The sequence below is a fragment of the Podarcis erhardii genome, assembly GCF_964252035.2.
Source record: "Podarcis erhardii genome assembly, chromosome: 3".
NCBI classification, from domain to species: domain Eukaryota; kingdom Metazoa; phylum Chordata; class Lepidosauria; order Squamata; family Lacertidae; genus Podarcis; species Podarcis erhardii.
Genome location: NC_138507.1, coordinates 55,063,771 through 55,085,567, shown reverse-complemented (window position 1 = coordinate 55,085,567; position 21,797 = coordinate 55,063,771). Strand labels below are relative to the sequence as shown.

At 40.7% G+C, this 21,797-nt stretch overlaps 1 protein-coding gene and 1 long non-coding RNA gene across 6 annotated transcripts in view; one reads left to right on the top strand and one right to left on the bottom strand.

The window, feature by feature from the left end:
* The window catches only part of CEP85L (centrosomal protein 85L), a 101,591-nt gene extending 92,719 nt beyond the window's left edge, over positions 1-8,872 (top strand). For all 5 annotated transcript variants that reach the window (XM_081856149.1, XM_081856150.1, XM_081856152.1 and 2 more), the window contains 3 exons: positions 5,348-5,455; positions 6,802-7,015; positions 8,654-8,872. In XM_081856149.1, the coding sequence (XP_081712275.1) occupies positions 5,348-5,455; positions 6,802-7,015; positions 8,654-8,814 (483 nt within the window). In that variant the 3' untranslated portion in view covers positions 8,815-8,872. The remainder of the gene's footprint in view (positions 1-5,347; positions 5,456-6,801; positions 7,016-8,653) is intronic.
* On the bottom strand, positions 629-21,110 carry LOC309338812. Its single transcript, XR_014155056.1, has 2 exons — positions 20,989-21,110; positions 629-1,936 (listed from the first exon to the last, which is right to left on the bottom strand). It is a non-coding gene; the product is annotated as an uncharacterized lncRNA (long non-coding RNA).
* Positions 21,111-21,797: the final 687 nt, after the last annotated feature.

The window sequence follows — 21,797 nt, the reverse complement described above, 5'->3', positions numbered from 1 at the left end:
GCAGGTGAAACAGCAGTCGCTCCTGAGTCTCTCTGGAGGCAGGGGGACTTGGGAGCAGCTGCTGTTTCACCCGCGATATATTGCTGAGTGAACAGTCATTGCTGTCTGGCCCTCATACCTGTCCTGGGTGATACATTGCACAGACCTGTCTGGCACTTGTTTTTTTTTCAGCCACCTTTAAAGCGCAGGCAGAAACATGTGCACATAGGAAGCATTTCTTCGCCACTGAAGCCCATGGGCCTGCTGCCCTCATCCAGCTGTCAAAACAAGCTGAGGGCAGCAGAAGCAACACAGCCCTTTCCCCCTTATTCATACCACAAGACCATCAAGAGAGCTTCCAGCAATCGTAACATCAGCACAAAAATTATGTATGAACACTACAAACTGAACAAAATAATGGGGTGTTACTGGGTTGTTGTTTTATTTTGATTGTGTATATATATATTGCGTTATGTTGATCTTGTTCTGTGAACCGCCCTGAGACCTCCGGTTATGGGGTGGCATACAAATTCTATAAATAATAAAGGCAAAGTGTGGATTAACCTTCAGACAAGACAGGCATGCATGCAAAATATGTTAGTATGATCAAGTTTTGAGGAGACAAGTGATTTTTTAAACTAAACGATAACATATGTGAGCAGGTCTTTAATAATCTACAAACTGTTTAATGGAAGCATTATAAAATGCAACAAGGAATGTTAGAAATATTACTTTTAAAATTAATAAGAAAAAACCAACTTAGAGAAGCTGTCTGGTGATTGACCATGTCCCAAAACAGTAAAAGATTTATTCAGAAATTACACAAACACGTTCCTTGAACAATTGTTTGGGTGTGATTTCTTTGGATTATTTCAGAGGTTCAACTCATCTGAAAAGAATCTCAGGTTGAATTTATTGTGAAAATGGCTCCTTTGCACAGCTGAAACATGCACACTGATAGAAGACTAGGCCTGGGTGACATATCACCCAGGACTGGTATGAAGGACAGAGCAGGATGGCAGCCCTATCTGGCAGTATATCACAGGTGAAACTGCCACTGCTCCTGAGTCCCTCTGCTGCCAGGGCCGCTGGTAGCAAGGGACTTGTGAGTGGCGGTGGTTTCACCTGCGATATACCACCATCACGCTCTACCCCTCATACTGAAGAGGGAGGAGCAAGCTGCATCAACAGCTGATACAACTTGTTCATTTCTTGGCTTCTTTAAACTGCTCTGCTGAGGCATGAGTAGCCACATACTCCTTAGCAAAACAGTTTAGCAGAGCTGGCATGGGGGCTCTGCTAAACTCCTGCCCCCCCTCAGTTGAGGAACCCCAATACCTCATGCACGAGCTGGGAACAAGCTGTGCCACCCCCCAGTGCACTGGGGTGAAACTGCTTTGCGGGGCTGGGGCCAATGCAGCTTGTTGTTTGAACATCACAGTGTATCACCAGACTGTGATGTTTGCCTTGTGATATATCGCCCAGCCCTGTATGAGACCAATTTAAACATTCAGCTGGTTGTTCTAAAAAAAAAAAAAAATGTACCTGTGTGACTCAGGTTGGAGTTGCTTCATTAGTAGGAACAGTACTTCAGCAGTCTTCTTGGAGTCAGTTGGAAAGAGTAAGATGTCATCAACGTGTTGATGAAGTCCAAATCATGTCTCCCAGCGGTTTCATATGGATGTTGATCAGCATTGTGGAAGATGGATCGCCTCGTGGACACCATAGGCTAATGTTCAAGATGCAAAACAGAAGTCTATTAGTACTGTCCTAAGAAATTCTCCTGCCAAAAGGATTAGAGCATGGCAAAGCAAAACCCATCTGAGCCAGGCAGCCCATACCATGGTCAGTGGTACTGAAGGTGATTGAAATGTCCAGCAGAAGCAAAAGGAATGCATTCCTCCTGTCTGGTTTCCAGCACAGGTTGTCCAGTAGAACAGCCAAGACACACTGTATCCTGTAATTAAGATTGAAGCCAAATGAAAAAAGGATCCATTTCATCCAGGAAAACCTACATATGTGAATTATGTGAAGTTATCCGTGCATAACACCACATAGATGAGTTTTCTGTACACGCTCCACCTTACTTTTAGATTGAACTTCATAATTCTATGGTATGATTGTAGATCTTTATTAAATGCCAGATAATTAGTTTGATCTTGTAGTTAATAAGGCATGTCCCATAAAGTATATTCCCAAAATGCCACTGTATGTTACAGTAACGTGTGAAATCCCTCCCAGGCATTGCCTTTTACTAATCTGAAACATAAAACTGAACATACTTTCCTAAGACATGGTATCCTGTAGCAGAGTAATATCATAGCACAAGTCTAAACTCCAATTTTTTTCAGAGGGAATTTATTGCAGTCAATTGAAAATGGACGCTAGGCTTTGCTTAAGGATGCAGTCATCAGAGTATATGGGTAAACCTCAGCACACAATAATACAGCATGCTTGGATGGAGAATAACATAAAGTAGGGGAAATCCCCTTTGAAAGCTTTACAAGAGGAGAATGAGTTGGAACTTGTCATCCTTTGCAGCTTAACTTTTATTAATGCCTAGAGTACAACAATTTGAACACTCTAGATTCCAGCCAAATAAAACCAGCAAAGCACAAGCATGGACATATGTGATATTGCAGTTGACTAACCTACACGTTGAGCAGAAGAAAAAAATAACTTCTGTCAATCTATAAAAGTAGGAACGGTTATATTACATCGATGCATTTCTCAAAACCTAGCAATTGCATACTAAACATCAAGTCAGCACTTCATGCAAAGTAGGAGTGATGTTTAGCTGTTTTTAAAAGTTATTTATATTATTTGTGGGTTATATAAATATCAAGAAATGGCCACTTTGCCAAATGATGAGAAGAGGAGCAGGGTTGTGGGAAAGAACCTGAATAGCTAAACTGACAGTGGTAGGCAAACAAGCACCAGAAGCCGGAATTCAGAGCAACCAGAATACGTTGAGAGGAAATTGTGGGCAGGGAGGGACAGCATGAAGAGAAGCAAGAACTAAGGGGAAAGAGGGACCAAGTCTAGAAGCAAATCAGTTCCTCTTTCCTTTTCCAAGGGCTGTTGAGGTCAGGGGATCCGCATTACTCCAGCCATGGCTCACGGCACTGCAGCATGTAGGGATGGGAAGTCCTAACAATGGTTGACTGAGTCTCTTGGGACCCAAACTAATTGCTGCTCAGCTGTCAGAGACTATGAAGCAATTAATTCACAGCCAGGAAAGATTGTGTCCCCACCCCTCCCCAATATCTGAAAGTGTTAAAAGCCAGAAGCTGAACTGTAGAATTGGTAGCTGTATTTCTATCCCATGGTGTGAAGCTTTGCTGTGTTTTAAATAACGGAAAACTAAACTTGAAAAGAATTCCATCCTGCTAGTCATGGATTAAATTAGCATAAATTTGACACTTTGTGGTTAAGATATGTAATAAAAAGGAAGAAAGTTTGGAACAGATTGTGTTGAACAATAATTTGAGACACAATGCAAGAATAAGTCTATTCATTGGTGGTATTTGTCCAGCTAATTTGAACCTCTCAAAAAGTATGATTTGGACAGATGAGTGGATCTTTTGTCTTCTGAGATTTTCAGTCCTGGATTTCAAGAGATGATTGATAGATCACACACACGGCTGCTGCAAATGTGAGGGAGAAGTGCTCTTCGTTAGACAAACCCTTTACCTGCCAGGTGTCCAGGGGGCTTTGCAAACTAAGCCCACTCTTGGACTCCTTTGGGGATTTCAGAGACTGCCCTGGTTCCTTTGAGCACTGCAGAAGTAAAAACTGAGGGTGGGAGTGGAAAGCTGGCCCACCATGAAGGACCATCTCACCCTAAAGGATCCTCTATGGGTATTGGACCTCCAGTGCTTGACTGAGGGGGCCTCTCACTCCCCATAATTCAGGTTAAGAACAGTTTCAGGTTAAGAACAGACCTCCGGAACTGTGTACAGTGTACTGTAATTTGTTCCAGAGGTCCGTTCTTAACCTGGAACTGTTCTTAACCTGAAGACCACTTTAGCTAATGGGGCCTCCTGCTGCTGCCGCGCCACCGGAGTACGATTTCTGTTCTCATCTTGAAGCAAAGTTCTCAACCTGAAGCACTATTTCTGGGTTAGCGGAGTCTGTAACCTGAAGCATATGTAACCCGAGGTACCACTGTAACTACTTAACCCGAGGTACTACTGTAAAAGTTAGATGTTAGTTGAGCCCAGTTCTTTTCTTTCCCGGTATTTGTTTGAAGGCATGTTTTGTGTAGCTATTACATAAGTAAAGCTAAAGAGGTCCCTTGATAGGGTAGTATTAATGACAAATCCCACAACTGTTACAGGATAAACACTCCCATCCATAGAAGCCAAGCAGTTCCCATTCTTATTCCCCTATGCTAAACACTGTAGAGGGCTAAGTGAAACTCCTGGGTATCTAGCAGACCTTGGGGATATAGCTAGATTGAATCCTTATTACCGGCTGCACATTCTGATGACTCAGGTCTCCAAGCATAATATGATTCAGCTTAGGCACACCACTAAAGTTCACTTGTTAGTGGTTATTTAAGTACATGCCTAGGTACATCCAGTAAGTTTGTGGAAGGAAACTAGTTTTAAGATACCGGGAGGTGAGTGTGTGTGTGTGTGTGTGTGTGTGTGTGTGTGTGTGTGTGTTTGTTTCTTTGGCTGCCATTCACAAGAGAAGCAAAAGCCTCACTGCTGTACACAGAACATAGGAATCTGCCTCACAACATTGTGTGCAAGTCACAACATTGGTCCATCTAACTCAATATTATCTACACTGACTGGCAGCAGTGCTCCAGCATTCCTGACATTCCCAGCCCACCTAGAGAAGCTGGGGATTAAACCTTTGGCCTTTTGCATGCAAGACCACTGAGCTAGAGCCCTTCCTGAGCAGTCACTAAAGCCCTTACATCCCCAGCCTCTCTATCCCATAGAAGTAAAGGCAAAGGGCTACTTTTGCAGCCACTGCTGGTTCTGCCCCAGCATTATTGAGCATTGGCTGAAGCTGAAATGCTCCCTCTCCATCTTCCCCACAAGAAAAGTTGGGGGGACTTTTTTTGCTGCTGAATAGATGCATCAGCATCTGCTTCCTTGAAGCCAGCAGAGGACAGGAATCCAGTAGATCAAATTTTTAGACTTGGCAGGGAAGGCCTCAAAATTGCACACCTTAGTCTAAATGACCTTCTCGGCTACAGAAACTGGTCAGCACAATAGCCAGCATAAATTTGCCTAAAGTGCTCCTAGAAGACTGAAGTTACAAGCAGAAGCAAATGCAACTGACAGTGTTTGAGCTATCGGCTTACTGGACTACATGCTTTAAGGTGTTTTTCTCTTTTTTTGCCCCCTAGTCTATGCAAGATAAGCTTTTGCAAGGAAAAGTGACAATTCAAAAACAGAAAAGTGAACTTGAAGAAAAGGATAAGAGTGTACAGCAGCTACAAAAGACGCTACTTGAAGTAAGTTTTTGAGATCGCATCTATTGAGCCAGTTGTCTACCATGTCACCATTTTGTTCTATTCTATAAATACATCACAAAATTGCATTCCTGAGAAGGAATGAGGCGTAACAATACGAGAAACAACAATTTCTCTTAAAGATAAGAAACTCTGGACACTACAAGGTAAGTGGTGATATTCTTGGTATAACAATCGTTGTCACAAACAGCTGATCTGTCGCTTGAAGGAGAAATACCGTGTCTGGATATGGTGTTCACATTCCAGTCCTAACAGGTGATTGGCACTGTCCTCACTGATCACTAGTCTGGTGATGGAGAAGGACCACCAGTTGCTTACCGTAAGATGAAGGATACAAGGACTCACAGCTCATGTAGCAGCAACAGCCTTTTTACACATTTAGGCTAGGAACCAAAAAACTGGACAGATAGTCCTGCTTGTTCACAGAGGAGTTGTGTTTCCCACACCACAGGACTATACGGCAACTCACTTTGGGGGGGGGCAATTTATGATATAGCATGGTGTGTTGCTGCTGGAGGGGAGAGGGAATGTCATAAATTCCACTAATAAGCCAGATCTTTGGGTGTACCCAGTGTCACTCTTTGAATCCCAGTAATAGACTTTATCCAGAAATGGAATCTACATCTAAAAATATGACCCTGTGCACACTTTCTGGATCAGGATGAGTTGTTTATAAAGTTTAACTAATGAAGGCTTTTCTATATTTTATATCCTATAGCAAGCAAGTCTTGTCATCTTGATCTTTTGGAATGCATACTTAAGACTGATATTAATTGAACCTATACTAGAAACTTACATTTCAAGATGAAATGCTAAGGCAACTTATCAATTTAAACATGGGGATTGTGAGACTTATCCTGACCCCATAATGCGTTGTTGTTGTTGTTTTTGTGGTGGAGGGAAGATGCATCATGTGCAGTTAGTTGTTTGTCATTCCCTGTCTAGGGTAATAAAACACATTTTGTCATTTATTGAATTGTGTGCATGATTGAGAAATCTTCTGGGAATATTCCTTAAAAAGTATATTGTAAACATGTCTTGCTGTATTAAATAAAAGTCTTCCAAGTCCACCCTTCTGTTTCCAACAGTCATTTTCAAGATGCCTTTAGATATTCACAAGCAGAACTTAATGGTGATGAGCATTCTTTATTGCTTTCCCACACCATTTCCTTTTCATAGATAGACTGGCTCTGAACACAGAGTTCATTTTCATTAAAATGGACAACAGCTTCCGAAATAACTTATGCCTGTTATTTATATAATTTTTCTAATAAACAGAACCAGTGAATAAATGTCTGCATTTTTTATTTTCTATCTCCCTATTTAAGAACCAAAGATTTATGGAAGAAAATGCATCTTTGAGGGAACAGATTCATCAGATGGAGCTGTCCAGACAGCCGGTGGCTGAAAAACTACCTGTGGCTGATCAGTTATTCAAGGAAATGTCTCACTGTTTATTTGACTTGAAAGCACTTTGCAGTATTCTTACCCACAGAGCTCAGGGCAAGGAGCCTAACCTGTCCTTACTGCTGGGAATCAGATGTAAGTGATTTGAACAATGAGAAGACACATCTGTACAAGTAAAATCCAGGAATTTGGCCAGGGAGAAAGAGCAAGTTTGCGGGGTGTGACTTGTACTTTATAGTTATAATGTTGACAACCAAACAGAAACCTTCCAGTTTGGCATTTAGTAACCACAAGATTTTTTAAAAATTGCTTCTTACCTACTCAAGATTAGAACTTACTGTAACAGTAAAATAAAACAAGACAGGTTACATTTATGGATGGTAAAAAGAATGCAGGAATTATTAGACTTTTCTGTACTTCCAGAATCTGTGGGAAGACGTATTACAATGGTTGTCTCCTTGTAGCTCCCCTACAAGCCGCCTTCCTGCCCTTATTTTCTGTCTCAGTACTAGTCTTGCTTGGCTCACTTGTTGATGGCCTTCTGCCAACAGGCAACCCCTTTTAATTTACACAGATGCTGGGCCTACTGGTCTGATTTTGTTTACTCTGCTGCTCTGTATTTCAACCTGCATTCCTAATTAGTTATATTTTAAACTTGCTGTTATTTTTTGTCTGCTCTTATGTGATTTTTATACTGCTTATTTGTTTGTGAATTAGTTGGGGGGGTGTTGTTTTTTGGCCACCTTGTACATTTTTTATGGAAGGGCAGGGTATAAATTTAACACATACATAAATAATAAAATGGAGGAAGGTTGGTGGTGACTAGCAATGGATACAGAGAACAGCTCTGCAAAAATAAGGTAAAGTCCAGTTCCGTTTACACCAGCAATTCAATAAATCAGATTCATACATCATGATTATTATTCCATTCACCATTATACACTGCAACACACGAGCTAAAATCAGAAATATGCACGTGAGCCTTAACTCATAGCCTCACCTACTAATGCCAAGTAAAGCTTGCAGCCCTTGTAAAAACTGGACAGCAGTGTAATGATGATGATGATGATGTAGGCAAAGCCGCTCATCTCAAAGAAAGCAACAGATACTGTTGAAAGAGCAACTGTGTAGGCTAAATGCTGGTGTTCTGCATTGGTGAGCTAAAAACAGTGCATGGAAAACTGCTTTTCAGAAGCTGATCCTCTTATTTGCTTGAGCCCCTTGTAGCTTTTCAACAGCATACCCAATGTGCATAACACTCTCTGTGGCCTCTAAGTGGTCAGGTGTCGTGTCCCACCTGCACAACTGATTCTTGCTTCTGCAAATGGGACTTATCCTTACACGCACACAACCAAGAATCTGCTAGAGGGTTGGGGGACCCCCTCAAGCAGATTGGTTGGGTGGCTGTGAGGAAGGGGGGTGCCTTGGCATCTGTCGGCGCAACATTGATTCTGACCCACATCTGAAGTAGAGTAAACCTTGTCCTGAAGTGGGATACTTCAAATTTAGAGCAGCAGCATTGTTAATTTAGGGGGGGGGGGATATTAACCAAAATCACTCTCTGAATGTTTCCATTCTTGTTGCATTGTTGGCAAGAAACCAATATTAAAAAAAAACCCCTTTTCTTCCACATTTGTGGAAGGGAAAGTGCCACATTTTCATACTTTCTTTTCAATGTACCAAAACAAACATTGGCTGGAATATTTAAATCAAAGTTAGGTGTGTTGACTGTGTGTTTACCTAAGCTGTCTTGTCTTTTTATTATAATTTCAGCAATGAGCTGCTCATCTGAAGATGAGAATTACCACAGCACAGAAACTCTCTCAAAGAAACTCTTAGAGGTGTGTCAGTTACGAAAAGATATTGATGAATTGAGGACTATAATATCAGACTGCTATGCTCAAGACATGGGAGAAAATTGCATTACACAGTGATAAAAGGTTTGGCTCACAGCAACAGTGACTTAAGTTATTAAATGCTGCTCTGGTTTTAGTTCCTTGTGTTTATGTTAAGGAGCCATACTGGAAGACACGCTCCGTGTGCCAGATCAAAGGGTTTCAAGCATTTGCATGTAAGTTCATGCCGGTGAAGCAGTCGTCACTTGAAGAGAATGGGACGTGCTGCACAAGAGATCTGATTTCTTCAAAACTACTGAATGTAGGTCAAAGCTGTGAAGAATGTGTTTCTGTTGGAAATGTTGGATTTTGTTTCCTCTGACATGGTCTGTAAAAGCATCCATATTGTCTTCTGGAGTCAAAAGATTTAAGTGTCGGAAGAAGACACTGCAGTTACTGCTGTATCATTTCCCCCCTTCAGCAAAGCTTTAGGGTACAAGATCAGTATTGAGAATTTTACTAGGGGAAAAAAGTTTTAAGTGCCCTGCCGTGTGTAGGTATTAAAACTGGATGATGACATGGAGGCTCCTTAGAAGGACTGTTTGAGGGCAGGCACACACAAAGGTAGCCTACCTACCTTGCAATGTTTGCCATCTCAGTTTGGTAAAGGTCATTTTACTTAGAAATTGATGTCCATTCATCATCAGTGTTCCTCTTAGACAAAGCAGCACATAAGCTCCTATATTTTCAATAAAGCATAAGAAGTTCAGGCCTGAGAATTTAGCTGTCATCCTGTGAGCCTCTTCTGCACTATATTAGTGTGGAAACTTTGCTGTCAATTAAGTTCATTTGTGACCTGGGTGCATTATATATCGATGGCTAACCTTCCTCTGCCCATTCTTGGGACCTGACCTGGACATACACACCACAAGCAATTTTTTCTGACCCCTCAGGACCCCATTGATTTTGGCAGTAGTGGAAAAAGCCAAAATTAAAATAGTCACATCGCTGGAGTGGGCTCCAAGCAGCACCCTGATGGGGATGCAAATTAGCCTCTCCTTGATACCAATGTAGATCATGTGAGGCGGGGAGGATGCATGTGTGCCTGTACATCTGGGCTTCATGTGTGTATGCCCAAGAATGTGATGTGGTCACCCCCAGAGGGTTGACCAAGGGGTAACACAGTCATTCAACCCAAAAGGTTAGTTAGCTAGAAAGGGTTTTTATAACACACACAGAAAGAGCAGGAGAATATTGCATAATCAATACCTAATTACTTTAAATTTCTCCAGGAGCTCACTCCAGCACCCAGGAAGCTTAAAAGCTAAAAGAAACATCTTTAATTCATGTGTTCCGAAAGTCATTGTTCCTGGTGGATAGTTACAATAGGAGTGCTCTAGAATTAGGAAGCAATGTACCCCAAATCACTTGGTAATCCAGACTGCTCTATTTTGCTGTGTTAAAGTATACACATCCTTTCTGCCAAGTCAAGCCTGCTGTCACTTTATTCTGACAATCAATTATATAAAGCAACAAAGTGCTTCCTTTTGAAAAAGAAAGGAAAAAAGAGAATAAGGTACGTTTTGCTTATTTATGACAATTGGCCCTGATGTGCAGAAAGCTATAGACTTGTCTTGCCAACTGTCATAGCTAAAAGTGAGCAAGAGCTTCTTTTGAAAAGGTTGCCATTTTCAGTTTTATATGTTATGTCTCCATTTTACATTGTTGGTTTATGTTGAAATACCATTTGCATATGATAGTACTTATTTCAAAAAAAGAAAAACCTATTCTGGTCATTTTTTTCCAGAGTTATATTTATTTAAATGGGTGATTCTTGAGCAACATTGTCCTGACTTCTGTCTGTGGAAATTTATTTTAGTATTTATCTTAACTACTGTTCAGTGTTTTCAAATGGAGATTTGTAAGTATTATCTTGAAACAACTTTGTAAGCATGAAAGTACTTAGTCCTCCGTCCTTACAACATAAAACAAATTGCTTGAATTTAAAATACTAACAACTGCAAACCCCACTACAGTTATTAGAAAGTAGGTCTAATTAGGTGGTATTGTACTCAAGTTAAGAATTGCTTTATTTGTTTCTATGCAGATGAGGGCATGAATGGTGAAAAATAATTCTAATCAATTTACTTTCACGCCAGGAAGCAACTGAAAGTGTGAAAGTGTGATAAGACACTGACTCAACGTGCTATGCTGTAGAGATGTCTTAAAGATGACTTGATGGTTAAAGTATTTTTTCCCTGTTGCATCTTCTGTTTTATAAACAGAACTTTGCCATAAATTTGACACTGCAGCATCACCATAGACCAAGAAAAAATATTTAAGAGACTTAAAATAGAACTAATGTGCAGGAATCAACTAATCAAGTCTGTCAGCAAAAACCCTGTGCAAGGTGTTCTTCTGCCTGTGCAACAGGACTCCCCCTCATTCCTCCCCCTTTGTGTGCCTCCCAAAACGGGCTCTAGGGGTTGGGAGAAACCCAGAGTGTGGTGGTAGGAGAGGCAAATTATTCTATCTGATGGAAACGTTTGCCCTGACAGAACAATCAGCTTACCACGACATTGAATTCCTCCCATTGTCCGTAAACAGTATAGTTTTGGGACAAAGAAATTGAAGAAGTTATTTAATTTTTACAGTGGTTGTAAATTAGGCAATATAAACTTCATTTAAATTAAGTCCTTACCATCATCTACTCATTACCTTCATTACTTGTGGAAGATAACCCAGTTGAGAATAGAGACAGTGAAGCTTTGCAAAGCACTTAGGAACAAGACTCTGCCAAATGTTTGGCCACAAAAATTTAGGCATTGAGGGACAGAATGCTCACAGCTGTCCTGACTTCATATTATTCTATCTTTTGCATACTATTTACACTTCCTTATTTCCTTGGACTGAAGCCTTGGTGTCCTTTTAAAAAAAAAAGACATGGGGCTCTTTCTGAGATAATCACAGTCAGTCAGGGTTCACATAGGCAGTATGATAATACCAAGTAATCACACAGCCAGTTAAATGTGGCTACATTATGCCATCATGAAGCCAAATCGGAGTGAAAAGCATGATTCCTGCCCTCACTTGAATAGGCAAACATTTCCGCCTTGTTATGCAGCACTCATTGAAAATCACCAAAATAGAGGAGGGAGTTTTTCTGCACAACATTCTCTCTGACACTCAGTATTTTCTTAGCCTTGCTCTAGGACTTATTTGACCTCCTTGTTTGTTACCTATAAACTTATTTATTTCAGTTAATGTTGTCCCCTCCCAATTCATTTAAATGAAGCGTTGAAATAGCAGTGTGTTTTTTAAAAGCTTATTTGCATAAGCAATTTTTTAGAGCCCTTGGCTTTTTTTAAAAAGACTGATATTCTTCTTTGGAAATGGAAAGCTGAACAAGAAGAATATTCTCTAAATATGCTGAAGTGGAGTTACTATTTTTAAAAACCTCATAAAGGGGAATAATTAAGTAATTGAGTAATAGAAGAAATTACTGCATCTTAATTTGTACGTAGGTATACGTGTAACCCTTGAAGCTCAACATTTGCTCAGCAATTTTCTAAGAATAAAGCCTATGTTCCGCAGCAACTTTTGGCATTCTTCCAGAGTCCTTTTGAGACTTCTCCACATGTTCAGTGAAAGCATGAGGGTAGCAGGATCATGTCACTGGCCACAACCCCCTCAGCAGCTGCATGCTTGGGCAGGAGTGTGAAGGGGAGCAGCACATGTACTTACTGGACATGGTTTCTCCTCTCCTGAAGGCCTTCACAGTTTTCAGTTTTAAACAAATAGGCCCCTTTCATGCTACTATCAAATGCACAGTGCAAGGGAGTGTGACTACTAGCATTTGCAGTTCAGCTACTCAACCACCCTTTCGGAACATACCCAATGCATCTGAAGATGATCTTGTTTTGCTGACATGAACTCATCTTTTAGCACTGGATGTGGTGATACCATAAGCAGTAGCCACTGTTACACACACTTGCTAGACTCTAGAAGGAAACCTGCATTTGGAAGGAAGCTTCCACTTACTGATGACAGGCTTCTCTTGTCTCAGTCATGGTTAAAGAATGAAAGGAGGTGGTAGCCAAAGACCGAAATCCCATGGGCAAAATTTATGTGAGCCGTAAGGACACAGTATTATATTATTTGAACTAATGTTATAATGCAAGGTCTGCTGTTTAAGTAGCTAAAGAGCCCATCGGTTTACAATGCCATTTTTAAAAAATAGGTAAGATATGCATGGGTATTTTCAGCAAAAAATAGTTATCTATGGTCCCGTTCAATGTATTTTATGTGAAGCTAACTAATACTAGCTTTTAAGAGAAGTGGTTAACAATGGCATTACTGAGTAGGCTGATTTAGTCATGACAACCTTTTGCCACAGATATGAGAGACAATCCCAAGGGCTGAAAAATATATTATGAATGAATGAAAGCTGCAATTTTATCTATTAGAAAACATTAAAAGAAATGTACAAGTAATTTTCATATTTCAGGTTGTATTTCTATAATTGTGTAGATGGCATTTTGTAGTAACTACTGTAATTCAAGAATGTATTTCTAAAAGGAACTTGGAAAATTGTTTTTGGATATAACTAATGCTATTATTTATATGCCATATAAAATTTGTAGCGTCATATTTAGGTCAGTTCAAAATGGTTATGTAAACTTGACTTTAAAGTCCAGTTAGGCCGCTTGTCTATGAGCCTATGCACACTTGGAAGTAAGCCGTAACAGTAAGCCCCAAATCACCAATATTACCTAATTAAATGTGTTTAGGATTAGGTATTAAACCTTCAGCTTTATGTGTGTAGATTTAGAAGCACAGCAGATCTGAATTTCAGTTAATTAGGTTGCCACAGACACCAACTCTGGATAGAGATTTCTTTTAAAAACTTAACAACAAAATTAGCTATATGAACCAAAGTTATTTCTCTCTCTCTCATTATTTTTGGTTTTCACTTTTGTGGGGAAAATGGAGAGGAATTATTTATCGCCAGATTCTGGAATGATAGAGAAGAAATGCAAGACAAAGTATCCATTTTCATTTGCCCGAAACCTAAGCTGGGGCTAAATTCACTCAATTACAGAAAACCAAATTTGTCATTCAATAATGCCTCTGTAAATCCGCTTGTGTATTTGGTATATCTCTCTGCATGAAAGAGATTTTACACAATATTCTGGATGTGGATGCCATTTCATCCAAAGTGGAAGGTAAGGTTACTACTTTAGAAAAAGCCAGTGGATATTTAAAAAAAGGGGAGTGAACAAATCAAACACACCAATAGCTTATTCAATAGTTCTATTAATTCCACTTCTGTGTACCTTTGTGCCTTTTATTTTAGCTGATGGCTTAATAATAATCTTATTTTTTAAAGTTATGAGAGTATCAAGTTGTTGCACTTTGTTTCCTCTGCTTATTAGTATTATTTTTTAGCTTGTAGGCCTGTGAAAAATAACTTTCATAAATAGAAATATTTTCTAAAAGCTGTGGGTCAATATTTGAGAAAGCAGTCTGATCTTTATTTTCCAGCTTTTCTGTATATGAAGAACATTAAACAGAATGTATTAATTTTGTATATATTAGGTATAGTACATCATTGATAATCAGTGGAGAAGGCAAGGGAAAAGGGGCTATCTTTAAAAGCACAGCAGATATGTACTGGATCAGTCTCCCAAGACTGGTAGTTTTTCAAAATTGGGTTCAGTTTTTGAACCACTCAGAATACCTCGTGTAAATAGAGTTGTCATGACTTAAATCGAAATGCATCCAGTGTTGTTGTTTTTATTTTATTTTTAAAGAGCCACTGGTTGGCTCATGTCTTCAGGCCTGTCATTCTTGCCTCTTTTTGTAACTTTTTTTTTTTTAGTAGAGTTTACAGCTAGAATTTTGAATGCCAAAGTTCTATTTATTAAATAATAAAAGTTTTCATTGTTAATTACTAGTATTTTTCCACTCAATTTGTTTGATGTTTGGATTTGTATCTACAGAGCAAAAATAAATTTTGTTACAAAATCTAGACTTTTTGTTTTGTTTTTAGTTTACATTGTGCTTAAATATACCAGCTTTGGGAAATGTGTCATCTGTACAGTCTGCATTCCTGTGAACACTTGCTGGAGGGTGAGCAAGGCTGAATATGGACTTTCCTCCCATGTGAACCCCACTAGTCTCATGCTATGTAGGGGGAGGGATATGAAGAATGCCAGTTAAATAGAATTGTGCTTGATCTAGGTTCTCCTATCTACATGGAGCCATTCCCTCTATATGTGAATGGGGAATCCTTATAGAAGGAAGCTGTGTCTTTCTGAATGATCACAATAGATTTCTGGATCAAATATAATTATGCTGCCTATGTCCCATCAAATAACTCTGCAGGCAAAGACAATGCTTTGTACCCATGTTAGAAATCATGAATTTCAAACAGTTAACTTGTGAGGGACAGAAATGATTTTATGAGACCACCTACAGTTCCCTTCATGTGCAAACAAAATAAAAAAAATTCCTTCCAGTAGCACCTTAGAGACCAACTAAGTTAGTTATTGGTATGAGCTTCCGTGTGCATGCACACTTCTTCAGATACAAGATACGCATATCTCACAGCTCTGCATCATGTGCTAGTGCAGTGTTTGAAACAAGCCAACTGCAAACAATATGTTATAATGGTGGCCAGGTTATGCAAGCTGTAGTTCACTATTGACCACAGTTTGTGGTTAATAGAAATCTGAAGCAAAAGCTTCTAGTCTCCTCTTCCCAACTCTACCAGAGGAGGAGAGGGAGAAGTGTTCAAAGTCAAGACTAGGGCCGGGCGATATATCAATATATACTGTCTTATATCAACATTAAGAACAAATTGTGATAACCGTTTTTTAAAAATTACCTGGCAATATATCATGAACCTTGTGTGCGTTTCTGTGCGATAGTAAAAATGCATGATATTGCAAAAATTGGGAAGCCAGTGCTGTTTCCTGTCCTGTGCTGCCAATGCTATTGCTAACTCTGCCTCAGCTGCTCTTCCGTGCCTTCTGCGACGCAAAAAGTGCACTGCAGGGTAACACCCTGCCTTAGCTCTCCATCTCCTCTGCCTCCTCAGCAGCAGGCAAAAATGGTCCTTGGAGATACCGTGTGTGTGCGCATGCATGCAGCCTAAGTTCGCCTGAGTGCTCCATCTCCTGAGCAAGCGGAGCTCAGCCTGCAAGCTGGAACTTCCCTCCATGCACTTGTATGCAATTCTCTCTGTGTCTGTGTGTCTCCCTCCTATGCTCCTCCAGACTCTCTCCCTACCCTAGAACTCTTCTTAATTCTCCCCTTGCACTTTCGCTTTCTCACACATTTGTTATTATTAATAACAGATTACTATATTAACGTTAATATATTCTCCAGAAATATGTAATGTTACAGTTGAAGTACGCTATCATTGAGTAAATTTTCATATAATTAAATGCATCAAATTTTCCTTGCAAAAATATATATTTTTGATTAATAATTTTTTATTCTGTAAATTCCTATCCATTCCTTCTGGTTAGGCCTGGTGTGTGTGTGTACACACACACAAAATTCCCCTGGCACTAAAAATATACCATTTTGCTTAGAAATTTTTTGTTCTGTTAAAATGTATCCATTTCATTCTTTCTATTTTGGCTTGGTTTAGAAAAGAAAATTAACTAACAATCTAATAACTGGTGTTGTAGGTTGCACACATTCAACTAAGACTCAATAGTGAAATATATTTGTGTCAGGATTTGTACCACATTGTATCTCAGACTGGGGGGTTACAGATTTGCTTCCCAACTATATGAAAAATGATTGCAATCCCCTCCAAGACACACACCATACAATTATAGTGAGCTTCTCCAAACAAAGAATCAGAACAAAATAAAACACACCAATGAGGTTACACCTTGAAAGGCTAGATTTCTTAGGGCACAAGTTTCCACACACTACAGTCCACTTCAGAAGGGTGTTAGCCCAGGGGTGACTAACCTTTTTTGGACCGAGGGTCACATTGAAGACAGGCCACATACCTTGATCATGTGTACACATGGCTACATGCACATGTTAAACACTCACACAGACATTCAGCTTGGGGAAGCGGACAGGCAGACCCACATGTCTGGCCTGTGAAGAAGAGCAAGAGCAGCTTTCTAGCACTAGCTGTTTGAATTTTTTAAAATGCATGCATTAACTGCAAAGACATCTCTAGCATGTCTTGTCTGGCCCTAAAAGCTGGGAGTTACAAGGTCCCATGGTTTGAATAACTGCCATACATTTGAACTTGGCTGTGTTGCCACAAGCAAAGCACTGTTTCTCAGCCAATACAACTCGCCTACCTTCCAAAGCTGTTGTAAGGGTTAGTGGAGTTGAAGGCACTTTGTATGGGGTAAAGCATCCCATAAATCCTAAGTCATAGAAGTAACATTAAATGTTAGCCTGGATGTGAGGGAATGGCACAAGGGACCGAGCATGTCTGTACAGGCTGGGCCTTTCAGCTTTAATTTGTGAACATGTTTTAGCCCCTAGATCTTCTGATTTAAATATACTAATCCTGCAACCCTACAAAAATGTAGCTGGGTAGAATCTCTCCGTACTATGCATATACTGACTAGACAGAGAAAGACGAAAAACTGCTAGAGCAAAGAAGGGCTGCATTGATAGTTCTGTTTAGCAACAACTTCATCCAGAAGATGTCACCAGAATACAAACCATGCTCAGTTGCTGCTCCTGCTGTGAGGAACACTAATGAAGGGATTTAAAATTAGAGGGTTTTAAATTAAAAAAAGCTCTAAAGGGAACATAAAGTATCTCACAATGTTATGTAAAAGCTGCCATTAATTAGAGCCAAGAGAACAAGCCCATGAGCCAGCCCAGCAAGACTGGTGGTATATTAATTAAACAGAGTGTGAGAAGAGGAGGGTGCTACTCATTGCTTCCTGATTTATTGTTCAAAACAATCTGTCTTATAAAACAAGTTGAGGACACGGATTACTGGGTTCAAGCTGTACCCCACTGAAACCTTTGGTGGGACACAAAAGCTAATGAGCTAGGATATTATGTCCCCCTTAAGGGCTCTGATTTGGGCCATACATTTGGTCCCTTCATTCTGTAGCTCTGCGTACATGAGAGCGATCCCCATGGGTATTCTATATAGCTCCTACAACTGGACACACTATCCCATTCCTCTCTAAGTCCTCCGTGCATAGGCTTATCTTCCAAAGAGTAGGAGTCATCCCCTCGTGTGTACTTTTAGAGCAACCTCCCCCAGCCTGGATCTCTCGTCCTCCATGACCATTTGCCATGCTGGCTGCGGCTGATGGGAATTGGAGTTTCCCATCAGCCTGGACAGCTCATCTGGTTGCAGGTTCAATCCCTGTAGGGACAGCTGCATATTCCTGCACTGCAAACTCGCCCCCCAGATGTTTGGGGACTACAATTCCCATCATCCTTGACCTCTGTTCCTGCTAGCTAGGGATGATGGGAATTGTGGTCCCAAAACATCTGGAGGGCTGAGTTTGCCTATGCCTGGACTAGATGGTCCTCATGATCCCTTCCAACTCTACAATTCTATGAAAAGCTTGAGCACCGAAGAGTGCTGGGCAGGAATAGGCTGGTGTATCTGCATGACGCATGGAAGGGCCTTGAGTATCAATAGATGTAACTTTGTGCAGGGAGGGAATGAACAGGCTGAAAATTTCTGATTTACAACACCTCTTCATAAATTTACCTACTTCCCCCTGCTAGGTGCCCATTCAGTTAAACCATCTATCACTTATGCCACCACTGCACTGTCATTAGTCACTCATAAACTTACATGTTGCACAGAAATTATCCACGTCAGTTCTTTGCAGTTCATTCCAAGAACAACAGTTTGGTGTGCTTGCATTCCTTAACCAAATTTAATTGCTGTGATATTGCACCATATGCCAAATATCACATTTTCTACAACATAGAATTTTATTTATAAACAAAGATAAAAATGCAGGCAGCAAGACACACACACAACAACCCAGTAAAGGAATGAATAAACTCCCTGATTATAGTCCTTAGTATTTAGATCACATATTTGATATTGAATTAATCAAGTGGATTATCATCTCTGACTGTACTTTACAATCAGTACATTTGAGTCGCCACTACCCTTTGAAAGCATGAGACAAACATTGTGCTCCAAAGCACCAACACATCCTGGACCCATTTCCTGTTCTACTAAGGAAGATTCATGTGGTGGAAAAAAGATTTCCCTCACACAGCCAACATCGAAATACGTAATATTCCTGCGGCCGCCAGAACAACACTGGGGCCACACATAGTAAATTCAAGTTTTGGTAACCTAAAATGTGATGTGTCACAGCTTTGATGAACATGAAAATGGATACATTTCTGCAACAAACACCATGGTCCCTTGTAAGAATAAAACAAAAGTGAAGGTACCCTTATGTGGTATGAATACTGAATTTAAGCAATACAAAACTAGATGTTAATTCCGTTCAGTAACACCTATGAGCACAAGAGTTCCTCTGAATCTTTACTTAATTGGGACAAGATTTATATGCCTGACATGATGCTATTTTATCAAGTATGGCAACAGCAAAAGCGAAAAGGAATCACTTCCAGACACTGATGGCAAATTCTTCCATTTGCACATTATCTTCTCTACAAATCCACCCAAAAATGATCATCAAATTCTGCCTGCAGTTTAGTGTTATTAGAATACAGCTTTCCTAGGCAAATTCTTTATCTAATGTGTCCCACACACAGTGTGTGTAACAGAAGATGTGACATTCCTGCTATAGAGAGTTGTTGGCATCCATCTGTTCTGAGACAATGAAGTGTGCCCCCGAGGGGTGAAGTCAAACAGTTGCGTTAGCAGCAATAAGTGGCTTGCCTACGCAAGTAGGCACAAGCCTATGCAGTGTATATGGAGATCCTGGGCTGCCCAGAGGACAAGACCACCCCCCCCAGCCCTGCTGATGTGAGCAAGGCAAGGGGGAAACCGCTCAGACCCATGCCTAGAAAACGCAAAGGAAGCAAAATAACCCTACTCAGATCTGTGATTTTTAGGCACAGCACAAGTAGAAGTGTGGACAGGGCCCATGTCTAGGCATGTTTATTTTATTGTATTCAGTGGGGCTTACTCCAAGGTAAGTTATGCCTAGGATTTCAGTCTTAGGGTTTCTGGTAGCCAGGTATCAAATTTTTAGTTATTAAGACCATCAGAGGAAGTCCTTCTTGGTGTCCCACCTACAAGAAAAGTACACAGGTATGTGCAACAGAGAGGGCCTTTTCCAGTGGCAGCTGCTGGACCCTGGACCTGGAAGAGCAACTAGGCAAGGCCTCAGAGGTTGCAGAGGCAGGGCCAAGGGAGAGTTAAAAGGCGCCACACTGAACTGTTAACAAGGGCCTCCATAAACTTCCAGCACAATGGGAAAAGATGATCCCTTCCTCCAGCTTTGTGACTTCTAGGTCTACTTTCCAGAATATGGAATAAAGTGGTAGGTTCTTAATCAGACTAGGATTTAAGAGAAGAGGTTCAAAATCACCACTGGGCCATGAAGCTTATTGTAAAACCTTGGGCCAGACATGGCCTCTCAGCCTGACCAACCTCACAAGGATGTTGTGAGGATTACATGGGGAATAGGGATACCTTGTTTGCTACTTTGAGCTCTTTCGAAGAATGTAGTGATTTACCGGTAAATGTAAAAGAAGATGATCTCCCACCTGTCTGCCCCCCCCCCCATTCTGAAAGGAGTTTTGGAATAATACAAAAACAAACCTAAAAAAACCCCACCAACTAGGATATTGCCTAGCAATAGATTTCAAGTGCAGGTCCTCAGCAAATCCATTGTGTGGGAAAATGCTGGGACAGGAATCTGAACAATCCCCTGCAGTTTTCTACATTTGTAATAATGCTTTAAATTTGTTCAAGTGTTTTGTAGTGTTTTCTCCTCACAACAGCCTTGCAGAGTACACCACCAGCACAATTTTAGCAAAAGGAAAGAAAACGTACTTCCCCCTTAACAAAGCCACAGGCTTGGAGGACACCCAAAGTATCATTCAAACCAACCCCCAAATCCTGTAACAATACATTTCCTGTTTTTCATTTCTGCTGTGAGTGATGGGTTTGTTACCCTTTGAAAGTGTACCACACAATTTTATGTACAAGCTCTGAGAGTAATCTACCCCACGGCTATCTCAACAAGGAGACATAAACGCTCCATTCTCCAAATACAATAGTAATATAACTTTAAAAATAAAATACAGACTCACATTTGGTGCACCAGTGCCCTGCGGTCTTGCTCCTTCACAGAAGCACCAATAATCCTTCCACTGGTCAAGCTGTTAATAATAGAAGGGGAGAAGCTGCTTTGCTCATCTGGTGGCTGGGCTCTCAGCAAAATGGGGCTTTACCCACAATTCAGCAGGCTGCTTTTCAAAGGAAAAGGTCTGGGCATGCTCAGATCAGAAGACTGATTCTAATTGGCTGCCAGTTTTCAGGGCTTGGGAGTAAAAAGGCAAGCAATTTGGGGAGTATTTTTCTCAGCTGCCTGCTAACACCTGTGACCTGATTAGCTGGATTGCCTATAACAGTGATGGCCAAACTTGGCCCTCCATCTGTTTTGGACTACAACTCCCATCATCCCTAGCTAATGGCACCAGTGGTCAGGGATGATGGGAACTGTAGTTCCAAAACAGCTGGAGGGCCAAGTTTGGCCATCACTGGCCTATAAGGCTACAAGTGAAGATATGGACCAGGTGCCCTATCAGTTGCTCTGTGTGTGTGTTTTTCTGCCTGAATTTGAATGGGAGGGATTTCCTGCCTAAAGCAATAGTTTTGGCTTGGATTGGTTGAGCAGTGGAACAAACTGCTTGGCCAGAGAATGGCTGATTGTCAGAAATAGCTACAACAGTTCAAATCGAAGGCTAGGGAGTATGCAGGTAACAGAAAATAGTGTGGTTTTGGACAGAAGGCTATTTGGGGGGAAATTTGTAATTTCTCCCCTTTAAACCACACATGACTGGGCAGTGCCCCAGTCACTCTATTTGACCAGCTTCCACTGGCCTTTGTGAAAGGGGAC